Below are 14,137 nucleotides of genomic sequence, written 5' to 3' on the forward strand. Positions count from 1 at the left end.
CCAATGCAGGGGGCTAGGGTTCAATCCCTGGTCAGGGAACTAGATCCCGCATGCCGCAACTAAAGACCCTGCATGCAGCAACAAAGATCCCATGTGCCACAACTAAAACCCGGTGCAAGTCTTAATAAATATTAAAAAAATATATGATTAGTGTAAACGTAATAAGAAAGAAGGCTCAGAGTATAGATAACTCATATTCATGTTTAATTATGATATACCCTATAGCCAGGTAATGGTTTCAGTGTGCTTCTCTTGAGCAGTCTTCAGAGGGAGAATGCAAACAGAAAAATCCCTTGGGGTCTGAGCAGATGCTCAGTAGACGCTGTTGGCAGTACACGGGCAGAGGCTCCGGGGTCAGTGCAGGAAGCAGCATCACAGTCAAATCCTTGGAGCAGGGCAAGGGGTAACCTGGTGACTGTGTCAGAGTTAATGGAGGAACCTGATCTCAGAGGAACAGGCTGACAGGCAACTGGGAATTCTGGGCAAGAACAGGCAGCTATTACAGAAGAGCAAAAACCAATCCCCGTCAAAACATCCTCAGGAGTCAGTGCCCTGGAGAAGAGAGAGAGTGATCAACACATGGCACCCTGAGGGACGTGCCCCCTCACCTCTTCCCGGCCTGCAGCATCTGACAGAGAAAGCTGAGGTCTGGGGCATATCACCATCACCTCCCCTAACATCTGTGCAGAGGTGAATCAGCTAAAGAGGACACAAGACTTCAGCCTGATGCAGATGTGTGAAAGGCTGGGGAGCAGCTGTTATTCTTCTGGGGGACACGAAGACATCAAACTTTTAATAAATTAGATAATAACTCACCTTCTTTCTACCACTCATAGCCTCTTTCAGTCACTATAAGTGCCCACAGGCAGTAGCCACCAACATGTGGCCCAAAGTGGGTATCATCCTGGTGTCTAGCACTAACACCACAGTTCTGGCTCCAAGTTTCACAGAAAGATGCCACCAAAGTTATGGCCTGATTCTGGAGAACAACCTCAGGAGCTTCCTACAGAAACTGGGTGAACTTCTCCCCTAACTCTTGATCCCATAGCAGAAAATAGGCCACAGACGAGACCATTGTGCCCAGGTATACTCACCTCACACCCTTCCCTCTTTTATCTGTCCCCATAACCCCCAGTGAAACAGAGCAAAAACAGTACCTGCTGGTGGAGGCCCAGGAGGTCCCACAAAAGGTCTCATGACACAAACAGCAAGTGTCTCACCCACCCCAAAGGGAAATGAGATAAGCAACTTAATTAGAAATATATTTCTTCCCTACCCATCCTCTCTACCCACAATGCCTTAACTGCCCTAAAATAAAATCTCCCCCAAATGAATGGAACTGTCACTAGAAGGAAGCCCTAGAATAAATCCCACCTGTCACCTCTGTGAAAGGGCTACTTTTCAACCAGTAAAATCAGACTCTAATGACTCCCTAGGTCGTTCCATTTTCGCCCACCACCAGCCTAGTCTCCTTCCTTTCAGGGTCAGGAGGAAAGAGCTACATCTAGAGGCACAGGCCTCCCTGAACAGAGGGTCTCAGTCACAGTCCATCTTCCCCTTTTCCCCAGAGTTCCTTACCCTTCTGGCTCCTGTGACGGATGATGAGGCCCAGCCCGAGGAAGATCAGCCCCAGCACAAAGCCCCCAACACCACTCAGCATCTTGCTCTGGGCAGATCCAGACTGTGCCCCTAGGGATCAGAGCCTGAGTGTCAGCGTTTGTCCCCACACCAAAGGGGGGTTGTCCCTTTGAGAAGCCTGAAGTCTAGTCTGAGATACAGGAGATGGAGGTGCCAGGGGAACCAAGTTCTCCATTCTGACTACCCCTAGGGGAGGGACCTGCCAACTGATCCTTGGACAGAGTGGACGGGTGGGAGAAGGGGAAAGTGGATCCCTGCTCCTCAGGGATACATCCATAACCTTACGCCCTAAGACTCCGGTCACCAGTCAATCCTTCAGAGCTACCACGGCTGGGCTCTGGGGCTCTGGTGTGTAGAGTGAGCTCCCTGTATCTGGAAAGACAATGAGATCAGGATTCTTCTGATGCCCTTACTATGAGGCAAGAGGCAGTCTTGTGTCCTGTAATTTCCAGCTCAGTAGGGATTCTGGGGACAAGGGATGAGATGGGATGCACCAAGGAAGCTCTATCTGCCCCTGTCCTGTGGGGCCCACGGTGAAAGGAAACCAAGCGCCCCTTACACCACTCCACCGTGATGGGGCTCTGGAGGCTGGGGTGCTCCACATGGCAGGTGTAGACATCTCCTTGCTGGGGAGTCATTTCCAGCATCACAAGCATCTGGAAGGTCCAGTCCCCATTTCTAATAAGAGGGGTGGACACGACGCCAGCTGTCTCCTCCTGGTCATTCCGGAACCACCGAACTTTGATCTGGCCTGGATAGAAATCTGCCACCGAGCAGACCAGCAGGTTGTGGTGGTTTAGAGCCTCTGTCCTGGATGGGGAGATGGTAACTGTAGGTTCCACTGAGGGAGTAACAGACAGGAAAAGACACAGTGAGATGTGAGACCACACAGCAAGTCTTCCCACTGGGAAGAGTCCTTCCCTGGTACCAGGGTGGAAAGATCCTTGGATTCCAAATCTTGGATTTGGATCTAACCTGGACCACTTTAATAGCTTGAATAAAAACATTAGTCAGTTTACTTTTCAGAGTCTCAAGAGAGAGTTTTAATCATTCTATGGGAGTTACTCTGTTGACACTAATTGATAAAAATGAAACACTTTAAAATTATAAATTGCTATATTATACAGGCCACTATTTATAACATTTTTTTAATAAAATAATAAACATGGACTTGTCCCCCCTCGCTCTCCCACCTAGAAGTGACCATCAGGATCAGCTCTAGTGACTTGTGCTAGGTCAGTGACACTGTTTTCTGTTAGTCTCTGTGCTCCCCACAGTAGAGAAAATCCAGCAACTTTGACTCCCACCTGGTGGCCATGAGATGATCAACAGTAGTCATGGCCCCATGGACTGAGAATTAAGAAAGTACAGACATTTCTATGTCCAGTAAAATGGGACAACAGTGACCATCACATCCTTCCTACAAAGCAGTGCTTCTCAAACAGGCTACATCTATAATCCTCAGCCCTGTAATACAGAATTCGAGAGCGAGAGCACTTCTTACTGGTCAACAAAGCATCTCTCTCAGTTTTTAGCCTCATCTTAGCTCAAATGCCATTCTGTGGTGAACTCCCCACAAAAATTTATATAATTAAATACCTACACTTCCATCTCTAGTTAATTTATGCCACATATACTTTATTTCATTCATTCATTCATTCAACAAATATAAATTTGACAAGCACTGGGGACCCAAAGATAAACAACAAACTGTGGCCCCTGTCTTTACAGAACTTGCAATCTAGTAACAAAGACAAAACAAAAATTAAAAATAAAAAAGAACCACAAGTGTTATGTCAAAAGTTTGTAATTTTTGAAGGAAAAGAAAGGAAACCTTGAAAACAAGTAACACTGATAAAACATCATGTTTGCCCATGCCTTGATTCCTTTATCTTCTCAGATTGCTACTCATGGTCAAATATGACACACCTCCCAACCTGTTTTACATGTATTATCCTTTATCTCTGCAGCCATTTTATTGCATCTCCCTCATTCTCTTAGTGCAAAACTATAATAAATGTTTTATGTAGTGTTTTATCTATTTGATAATACATTATGTACTCTCATTTACTTTTTTCTCCTAATTTTCTTTTAACATTCAAGTGAGCTGCCCACCCTATTCCATCCCTTTGCTATTAAGAATAACTGCCTTGTTCTGAAATCAGACAAAATTATCATGTGTGTTCTCTATAGAAAATATTCTGAGATTCTTGCAGAAGTTGGCCCGGGTTAGTGAGCATGTCACATGAACATACAATATAACTGGGACTTGCTGAGGTCGGCAGGCAGTCTCGTCACCCCAATAACATGGTACTCGTGAGCCATCATCTGGAAAGAATCATGTTTCCAGTTTGGACTTTAACTCTTTTTTTTTTTTTTTGCGGTACACAGGTCTCTCACTGTTGTGGCCTCTCCCGCAGCGGAGCACAGGCTCTGGACACGCAGGCTCAGCGGCCATGGCTCACGGGCCCAGCCGCTCCGCGGCATGTGGGATCTTCCCAGACCGGGGCACGAACCCGTGTCCCCTGCATCGGCAGGCGGACTCTCAACCACTGTGCCACCAGGGAAGCCCCTGGACTTTAACTCTTGATCAGGTTCTTCTTCCTGGGCTCTGACTAAAGTCATGGTCAGCTAGGTGGACTTATAAAATCTGTTCATCTTAAACAGATTGGGAGTGAAAAATGGAGGGCACAAGTTCAAGAGAGAAATGTTAGAATAATTTTTAGAAAAAGAACTGAAATAGCAAAAATATAAGTATGTACTTGGTGGCATCAGGATGAAGGAGAAGGCAAGATAGGGTAAAGTAAGCTAAAAGTTATGTGAACATACACAGATAACACCGGGGTCAGACTAGGGATTAATCAGTGAGTTTTCAATTCCTTGAATGTATCATTTTGTCCCACTAACATTGAAAATAGGCAGGAACAGATTCATTGCTGCTTCTGGTCATAACTGGCTTGAACGAGGCTTTGCTTCCAGTAGACTCTATATACATGTAGTAAAGAACATGATGACTATTTCGTATTTGGGGGAGGCTTCAAGACAGTGAATAACTGTGTGTAATTACTTAAGCTGTTTATTATGTACCAATATTAGCATATATAAAGTGGTGATGCTGATTGCTAACACCAAGGAAATTAAGTGGCATAATATAGGTAGTGTTTGGTAAGACAATTGTCTAGCAATAGGTGCTCATGAAACTGGTATAATTAACTTTCAGAATGTCTACCCCTGCAGTGGATGTTGGGGGAGCTGGCAAGGAGAGAGAGGATAGGCAGGCCAACGGAACATGAAACAATTTTTATTCAGTAATTAAATGGCATCAACTTATTTACCCCAAAACTTCAGCTCTGTTATCAGCCATTTGTTGAGCTTTTCTAAGAAATTAAAACTTTGCCTTATAACAACTGGATAGGAACAGTTGTTATAAAATATATATAAATTTGTAATATAAAAATAGGAACAAGTACTGTTCCTATTTTTACTAAACACTTTTTTTCCTCAGGCTTTGCATTCACGAATTCTAAATTGTTAAGATCCAAGTCAATAAGAGTTTACTTTAAAGCATTAAGCAAAATCGTAAATAATAATTAATACGGTCAGTTTTTAAGACCCTATTTACCTTTATGCTTTCTCTTGAGCCTAAGTGGCTGGGCAACAGAGAACATTTATTCACTAATTTAAGCAAGGTTTATGGAGCTCATACTACCTGCCAGTGTGTCAGGTACTAGGCACACAGGGATAATTAAGACAGTCCCTTGCCAGAAAGAGGGCCGGGACAAGTGATATAGTGACATCCATTTAAGAAACCAGGATTAAGATGAATAATGATTTGAAACCAAAAAGTGAAAATGTATTCTTTCATGGCTGTAATATATCACCACGTGTGTAAGGTGCCCTGAGAGCAGCCGTGGAGCAGCCCTAACTCCACCAGGCTGAGCTCCTGAGCTTCGGGAAGCAAACAAGCCAAGGGCACGAGGCGGGAACGTGCAGTATTAGTGGAAAGAACTGCACAGGACGGGGCTCTCGAGAGCTGGGGCCATACTGAGCAGTCCCGGGCCTGTCTCCCTGCTGTGCCCTCGGTCCCCGGCCCTCCGCGCGGGACGCCGGGCCTCGCTGTCCCCGCCGCGGGCCTGGGATCCCACCCCCGCGGCCCCGCGCGGAGTCTCGGCAGGTTGGGGTGGGCCCCGCGGAGGGCGGCCTTCACTCACCTCGCCGCTGCACCGTGAAGCTCTCCATAACCCCGTAGTTGTGTCTGCACACCGTGTCCAGCTCGGCCCGTGTCCGCTCCAGGATGTCCTTCTGGCTGTTCCAGTACTCGGCATCCGGCCGGCCCAGCTCGGTCACCGCCCGGTACTCGTCCACGTCGCTGTCGAAGCGCACGTACTCCTCCCGGTTATAGATGTAACGGTTCACTGACCGCACCCGCTCCGTGCCGTTGGTGAAGTAACACAGGCCCAGATACTGGAACACGAAATCCTCTGCGGGAGACACCGCCGCTCAGCCAGGCGGCAGCCGCTCGGCAGGCGGGGCGATGTCGGCCCGTGGCCAGCTGGGTCGGAAAAACCTGAAACCCGCCGCTCAACCCCGGGTTCCCAGCCCAGCCCAGCCCTGCGCCTCCTGCTGAGAACCCGGAGCCTCCAGGCGGCTTTCAGAGGCCTCCTGCCCCGTCTGAGGGCTTCCAGAATGACCTTCGTGCGAGGAGGCCTGTCTCTGAGGGGACCTGGGACCTGTGATCCCTGCCTGAGCCTGAGAACCGAGTAAACAGGGCTGTCGGGTTGGTTTTACATCCATCTCTGTACTTAGAGGGATCAGGACGTTCTCACATGAAATGTCATTTTCCCTCGAAATCCTGGGAACCTCACAGGCAAACAAGTGTCTACATAAGCACAAGACTTCAAGGGAATAACAAAGGAGGTGTAGGTAGCATGGAGCTTGTCCTCGTCCTGACAGGAACATTCTCTTGGTCCCTGGCAAAGTGCCTTCCTTCCCATGAGTGGGTTTCCTCTGCGTTTCTGCCACCCCGACCCGACTCCTGTGTGGTTAGAAGGGACCGACACCGCCCCAGTCCTAAAAAGGATGGTTTATTCACGGAAAGAGCACAGACTTTCAAATTAGATAAATTGGATTCCAATTAAACTGAGACAGTTACCAGCTTGGGTGAGTTACTTAACAGAGTATCTGTATCTTAAGTATAATTGTGAAAAAAAGTCATTACATCTACACATAGGGGTGTTAGGAAGATTGAGAGAGAATTTCTATGAAGATACTAATCCTGTGTCTGAAATGAATGCCTTCTCAATATACATATTTCTCTTCTTACGTTCTCCTTTCTCCTAAATCCCGTCCATCCTCAACTCAAGTCTCTGAATACCACTCAAGTCACTATTTGACCGTAAATCAGTGAAACTTGAGGTTAAGACCCTGCCGGTGGCCACCCAGTCGGCTCCACTCAAATACCAGGAGTTTGCTTCCAGGAACCCTCCACTCAAGAGTCAGGAATGTAGAGTCCTTTTCCTCAAATTCTGAGACTACAGAGACCACTGCTGCCCTACATTTCCCCAACCCAGGATGCCATAGTATTAAGTCCAGACAAGGTCTTGGGGGACCCTGAAATGACAAGTCCTGCTGTGTCTTCTTTGGAGAAATTCTTTAAAACAAAATACCCATGCTCACTTTGTCCCAGCACTTGTAGTAGATACACACTTTGTCTCCTCCTCCCTGTTATAATGTCCCCAGGCTTAAGCCGGTGGGAGGGGGACTGTCCTCATTTTGTCATTAGAAGGTGGAAATGAGAATGTAACATAGCTCTCATCCCCGAAGAGAGGAAATATTCTGAGATCACACCCCAGGCCAAGTGTCCCTCAGAGCCTGGTCCCCAGAGTGGTGGCTCTGGGGAGAAGCTGCCCTGCACTTACGTGGAGAGTCTCTGCCCTCAGCCCCTGGGGTGCTCAGCACCATCAGCATCACCATCACAGCTGTTGTCCAAAGGCCTCTGGGGATCTGCAGAGCCACCATCCTAGACATAATTGAGCACAAAGGAAGAAGTAATGGTAGTGAACACAGCTCACACCCGGTAGATCTGGTGTGCCTACTTTAGAGAATAAAAGCCTATGAAAGCTTCCATGTATGGCAGGATTGGAGAGTCCCAAGAAAAGGAACCAATCAGCACTGGAGCTGAAGTACCTCATGTATCTCTGGGCAGACATTTGTTTTGAAGGTTCTCAGTCTAATGCCTGGCACTCTGTCTTCATCAAATTACACTGGATGAACATTTTGGGTGAAGAATCCTTTCAGTTTTGAATGACCTGAAGATTAAATGCCTTCGGAGATTAAATGCCTTCGGAGTTTAAAGAACAAAAAAAAAAAAAATGATTCAAGAGTAGACATCTCTGTGATATTTATTTAAAACCTATTGTTCTTGGGATTTGGGGTAAGGGAAAATAAGTGGGGATCATATTTCAGGGAGAGAAAATCATTGTCGCAAACAAGTTCACTTTTATTATCTTAGACACTCTGAGGAGCCTTAAGTTGTGGTGGAAAGAGCAGAGTTCTTGAAGGAGATGGTTTTGAGCTGCACTGATGCAGCAAGTGCCTGCTTACCACCCCAGGTATCTTGCTATGCCTGGCATTGTTGTTGTCCATTGCTGTCACCAATAAAGGCATGGAAGAACAACAACAACAAAAAAAAAGTTTTTTGTTGTTGTTGTTCGTTTTAAATTTATTTATTTTAAATTTCTTTATTTATGTTTTGGCCGCGTTGGGTCTTCGTTGCTACACACAGGCTTTCTCTAGTTGCAGCAAGTGGGGACTTCTCTTCGCTGCAGTGCGCAGGCTTCCCATTGCGGTGGCTTCTCTTGTTGCGGAGCACGGGTTCTAGGCACGCGGGCTTCAGTAGTTGTGGCTCGCAGCCGCTAGAGAGCAGGCTCAGTAGTTGTGGTGCACGAGCTTACTTGTTCTGCAGCATGTGGGATCTTCCCGGACCAGGGCTCGAACCCATGTCCTCTGTATTGGCAGGTGGATTCTTTACTACTGCACTACCAGGGACGTTGTCTACCACTGAGGTGCTTTATGAGAGCCAACAAAATACTGAACCTTTTTGCCTCAGACTTCTCTTTGTAAAATGTGAGTCATGCTTCGTGCATTTTATATCTAGGCCTTCATATATACAAGCTTAAGAGTAATATGACTTGCTTAATATCGCAAAATGTTCCTCAGCTGCCAGGTATAACTGTTGGCAGTATCAGGTTTATATGTGGAGCAAGAAAACAAACAAAATTTGACAACCAGCCCTGCTGGCAAGTGATATTTTCATTACACAACTATCTATTGCATTTATGCTTTTTTTTTTTTTTCTTTGTGGTACGCGGGCCTCTCACCGTTGTGGCCTCTCCCGTTGCAGAGCACAGGCTGGGGACGCGCAGGCTCAGCAGCCATGGCTCACGGGCCCAGCCGCTCCGCGGCATGTGGGATCCTCCCGGATCGGGGCACGAACCCGTGTCCCCTGCATCGGCAGGCGGACTCTCAACCACTGCGCCACCAGGGAAGCCCCCACGTGTGCTCTTTGAATGAAAGTATTTGAAAAATCAAGTTGACTTTTCTCTTAAAATCTCTTCAGCTGCTCAAATCCTCCCTGAACCATCTGATGTCAGCAAAAACACAATCCACAAACATTAACAGCATTCAGACACAGTCACCTTTATTTCTGAGGACAGAGAGCAAAAGATGTGGAGAAGCATTTCCTGCAGCTTGAATAGTGTTAATGAGGGAGCAGATACTTATAGTTACAGATTGTACTACAGTACAGTACTATTGTATTGTACAGATTGTGCCAGCCCTAAGCATCAAATCCCCAACGGCAGAAGTATCAATGTGTTTTTTTAAATAAATGTATTATTTATCAGGCTCCTCTTGCCCATGACTAGGGGAAGTATTAAATGGTTATAGAGCAATTAGAACAGTGCCTGGAAAACATTAATAAACAAGACAATAAGTGTTTCTCCCTCTATTCTTTCTCTTCCTGAATTTTAGGTTCTTCTTTCAAAATAGAGGAAAGGATCTACAAGCAGGACATAAAGAGTTTACCAAGTAAAAAGAAATAGGGAAGAGGCAACAACAAGAAGTTTCCATTAGTGGCACATGAAGACAATGAGTTAGTTCAATATTCTGAATTAGGTGCATAGTCCCAGAGCACCTGAGACTGGGAAATCTGTCACCGGGCTTTCCACCAGCAGTGGTGCACGCAGGATCAGGGTAATTTCAGAGCAGGGAGGGCTTCCATGGTGGGATGAAAACATAAAGGAGGAACATCAAACTCAGACCGGTAATAGGGTTGGGAGGCAACAAAGAATAGTCAGAGAGGGATTTTGAAGGTGCCTCAGGTCCCTCAGACCTTACCTCAGGGTCCCTTGGAATAAACAGAGGCTTCTGGCCCATGTCCTCCCTCCTGTCCTCAGGGAAATTCCCTCCGTTCTGCTCTGGGGCTGTGCAGTGGGCGCTGCCTCAGACCTGGGGATTGCCTGGTCTTACAGGCCTCTTCACACAGACTTTTCAACTAGTAGCAGCAAGAGTGTCAGCTTAAAATCCTTTTTCTGATTGGCTAAATCCTCATCTGCAAGGCTCTGGTTTGAGCTTCTGCCTGCTGTTTCTCCCAAGCCAGGCAGCATTCTCTACATTTTCTAGAGTTCTCTGCACTGTCCATATCCCTGCTGTGCTACTCAGGGCAGTCACTGCTGGTCTGGCCTGAGAGAAGGCGACACGCACAGACCTTCTGATTCCAGGTGTCTACCTGAATCACCCTGTGGAGGCGGAGCACCTAGGATGAGGCCAGTGTATACCCCATGAGGGTAGACAGTGGCATCAAGAAACAGTCGTTGATATGGGTCAGGGCTCCTGTAGGATGACTCTCGTGGTTCATCCTCTGTTCCCTCAGGATGAGAGAGAAAAGCTGTGGACTGTTTCCTTGTGGAAATTCAGGGAGAAATCATCTTCTCTGGTCAACATCCCTCGGAATCTGTACTTGGTCAGTTAACTGTGAAGGTACTAGTCATCTTGTCACCAGAAGGGCCATCCAGGACCCTATTTTACATTCAATTCAGGAAACAAAATACATTGTACATTCTGAAAGGTTCCATGACCTTCTTAATGCCAGTAATAATATAATTAGTAATACTACCCCTAGAATATATTCCCTTCAATAAAAATTTGTCACACCACTATCCCTAAGTTTTTCCACATCTTTGTGAAGCTACTCACACATGTCCCCTATATGAACACTTAAGTAACCAGTTATATGAATTTTCCATGACATATATAAAGTAGGTCCTTTCTCTTTGCACAGTTATCTCTTTAAAATCACATTTTACAGAATCTGAAGAAAGAGTCAAATTAGTCACAGAGTGACCATGTATAAGCCATTTCAGTTCTGAAAGCCTTAGTTCTGCCTCATCTGCAGAAAGAATGCACATATCACAGGACCACTTCATGAACATAGATATAATTTGCAAAAGTCCACTGCAATCTATGGTGAGTTACATACACACTAGTTTTTAATATAATAATAGTGAGTTCATCTTTCTTGATGTCATTAAAGAAAAGTCTTGTTATTTGCCATTTCTACTCAGATGATAGAATCGTCATGGTTTCAAATCCTCATTATGGAGAAAAAGAGAGGGGAAAGCACATTAGGTATATTTGATCATGAATCCACTGCATTTTCCCTCTCCGAAGCTCATGACTACCCTTGCACAGAACTGTCTTTTTTTTTTTTTTTTTTTTTTTTTTGCGGTACGCGGGCCTCTCACCGTTGTGGCCTCTCCTGTTGCGGAGCACAGGCTCCGGATGCGCAGGCTCAGCGGCCATGGCTCACGGGCCCAGCCGCTCCGTGGCATGTGGGATCTCCTCAGTCCGGGGCACGAACCCACGTCCTCTGCATTGGCAGGCGGACTCTCAACCACTGCGCCACCAGGGAAGCCCAGAACTGCCATTTTAACTATAATTTCAGATCTCAGAAACTGGTCCTCTTCTCAGTGGGCTCACAAATGTGGAAACTTGAGTGCAAAACAGAGTTTAATACAAATTGATGAAAGAAGAAGAAGGTGAATGCAGCTTTGTGAGCTTCATAGACTGCTATGGCAGAGAGTCCAGGGTCATATTTCACACATCTTGATTTGATTTAGAGGAAGAGGGACTGGCCACTCTTCGTTGTAGCTTCTACCAAATATCTAAAAGACCCGTCCTATGCCACATGCCTGAGTGCCCTGCTTTCCTCACCCTCATTTTCAGGGGTCCCCCCGTGTCTGAGCTCTGACACATCTATATGGTTTGGTTTCCAGGAGTTTTGTCCCCCTTCCCAAAAACCCAGCACACCTTAGATGGTGGTTTCTGTCAGTTACCAATATTCTTATACAGCTCCAGAGTTAAGGTCCTGGGTTCCAAAGATGAAAATACATGGATCTTGCCTTCCAGGAGTCCACACATTGGAGGAGAGACATATATGGGGAAAATTAAAAGAGACAAAAGTTTGCAACAGCTACTAAGGGGAATGTCAAATACTATTGACTAAAGACAAGACTGGGCAGTGTTCAAGCTTCAGGGTACATTTAAAACTCTAAATTGATAATGATGCCCATTTGTTCAGTTATTTTCTTTTCTCTTGGAAAGGGTTGGCAACACAGGACTAGGAGGTGATGATTATTTGTGGATTAATTCATAAATAATAATTTTTCAAGATGTGAGGGTGGGGAGTTAATGGCGTAGAAGTCATGACAGGATTGAAAGAAAGGTTTTTCAGGTGCACTTCTCAGGGCAAGTGATGGCTCAACAGATAAAGGGATATGATGATTCCAGGCAAAGAGACATACCTGAATGCAGACCCAGAGGTTTGGCAAGACTGGGGGTGGGGAGACAGGGATCATTCACAACTTGTGGTTTGGTATGATTAGAGGGTGGGATTCAAGTATCCTAGTCTTTGTGAGATTTGATGATAGTACCTTTGGAAGTTGCCTGCATTTTCTTCAGCTTAATGAGAAAGAATAGAGGGAATTTAAGCAGCAGAGTTCCACGACATGCTTTTCCGTTCATAAAACCACCTTGGAAGCAGTGTGAGGGAGACTTTTCAAAGAGACTGTAGATTACTTTCTGTGATCCAAAAGGGATCAAGGTTAATTTGATGAACCCAATCCAACAAAAGCCAGTTTAGAAAGGAACCAATGTACCAATGACCAGTTTGCTAAATTTACCAACATTAATGTACCCTAAACTCATTTCTTTTTTTTTTTTTTCTATTCCTAAGGTTTGTGTAAATTCATATTTGATGGTTTGGAAGTGTATTAGAGCGCTGAGAATCATAGACTTCCAAGTGTCTGGGGCCCTCCTGCTCTCCCATGGGCCCTGTTCCCTTGCTTCCTGGGACTCTATTCTGTATTTCTGCCAACAAACAGCTCCTGTTTCCATGAAGCTTTATAACAAATGCATTTGTAAAGACAAAATTAAAGCAGGTCAACTACGCTTCACAGGCAATTTCATAGGTTGTTTTAAATGTTTTTAATATAAGTTGGAATAAACATTTTAAATAGTTTAAAATGTTTTGATTTAATTTGGTAAATTGATATTTTGGCATAATTAATAAGGATTAATTATAAATTAATCCTTCAGAGATATTAGCAAAAGAGCCCTTAAAATGCTAAAATCTTTTTTTTTTTAATGTTGGGGGTAGGAGTTTTTTTTTTTTTTTTTTTTTGCAGTTCGCGGGCCTCTCACTGTTGTGGCCTCTCACTGTTGTGGCCTCTCCCGTTGCGGAGCACAGGCTCCGGACGCGCAGGCCCAGCGGCCATGGCTCACAGGCCCAGCCGCTCCGCGGCATGTGGGATCCTCCCGGACCGGGGCCCGAACCCGTGTCCCCTGCATCAGCAGGCGGACTCTCAACCACTGCGCCACCAGGGAAGCCCGGGGGTAGGAGTTTTAATTAATTAATTTATTTTTGCTGTGTTGGGTCTTCGTTTCTGTGCGAGGGCTTTCTCTAGTTGCGGCAAGCGGGGGCCACTCTTCATCGCGGTGCGCGGGCCTCTCACTGTCACGGCCTCTCCTGTTGCGGAGCACAGGCTCCAGACGCGCAGGCTCAGTAGTTGTGGCTCACGGGCCCAGCTGCTCCACGGCACGGGGGATCCTCCCAGACCGGGACACGAACCTGTGTCCCCTGCATCGGCAGGCGGACTCTCAACCACTGCGCCACCAGGGAAGCTCCCAGGCTTCTTTTATGCTGAGGGAAAAGGGAAGTGGGAGGGTTCAAGCAGGTTGCAGACCTTTTGGAGCCACCTGACCTTCAAGGGAAGCGTAACATTTCTTTGTTTTTCTGCTTGCTCATGTGGGCTAGATCACAAGGCTCCTGCAAAACTTCAAGTTGCTAGCAGTTACTTTTACTTTACCATTCTTATCTCTGCTTATTTGAAAGGTTTCTAAGCTGAAAGTGAACTTACCTACAAGTAATAGCCATAACCAA

General features: G+C 46.0%; 1 protein-coding gene across 1 annotated transcript; it reads right to left on the reverse strand.

Moving 5' to 3' along the window:
* Positions 1-464: 464 nt before the first annotated feature.
* LOC132497800 (boLa class II histocompatibility antigen, DQB*0101 beta chain-like) lies at positions 465-7,665 on the reverse strand. The gene is made up of 5 exons (XM_060111295.1): positions 7,557-7,665; positions 5,850-6,119; positions 2,198-2,479; positions 1,579-1,689; positions 465-552 (listed from the first exon to the last, which is right to left on the reverse strand). The coding sequence occupies exons 1-5, from the start codon at positions 7,663-7,665 to the stop codon at positions 545-547; spliced, it is 780 nt and encodes a 259-aa protein (XP_059967278.1). The 3' UTR covers positions 465-544.
* Between the last annotated feature and the right edge of the window lie 6,472 nt (positions 7,666-14,137).

Source organism: Mesoplodon densirostris, chromosome 10 (genome assembly GCF_025265405.1).
Source record: "Mesoplodon densirostris isolate mMesDen1 chromosome 10, mMesDen1 primary haplotype, whole genome shotgun sequence".
NCBI classification, from domain to species: Eukaryota; Metazoa; Chordata; class Mammalia; order Artiodactyla; family Ziphiidae; genus Mesoplodon; species Mesoplodon densirostris.

Bases quoted from the DNA above. Each gene is read 5' to 3' on its own strand.
- LOC132497800 (XM_060111295.1), bottom strand. From the start codon at position 7,665: ATGTCTAGGATGGTGGCTCTGCAGATCCCCAGAGGCCTTTGGACAACA. The intron at 6,120-7,556 runs GTAAGTGCAGGG...TGTCTCCCGCAG, and splicing joins TGAGGGCAGAGACTCTCCAC to AGGATTTCGTGTTCCAGTAT. The intron at 1,690-2,197 runs GTAAGGGGCGCT...TCTGATCCCTAG, and splicing joins CCCCATCACGGTGGAGTGGT to GGGCACAGTCTGGATCTGCC.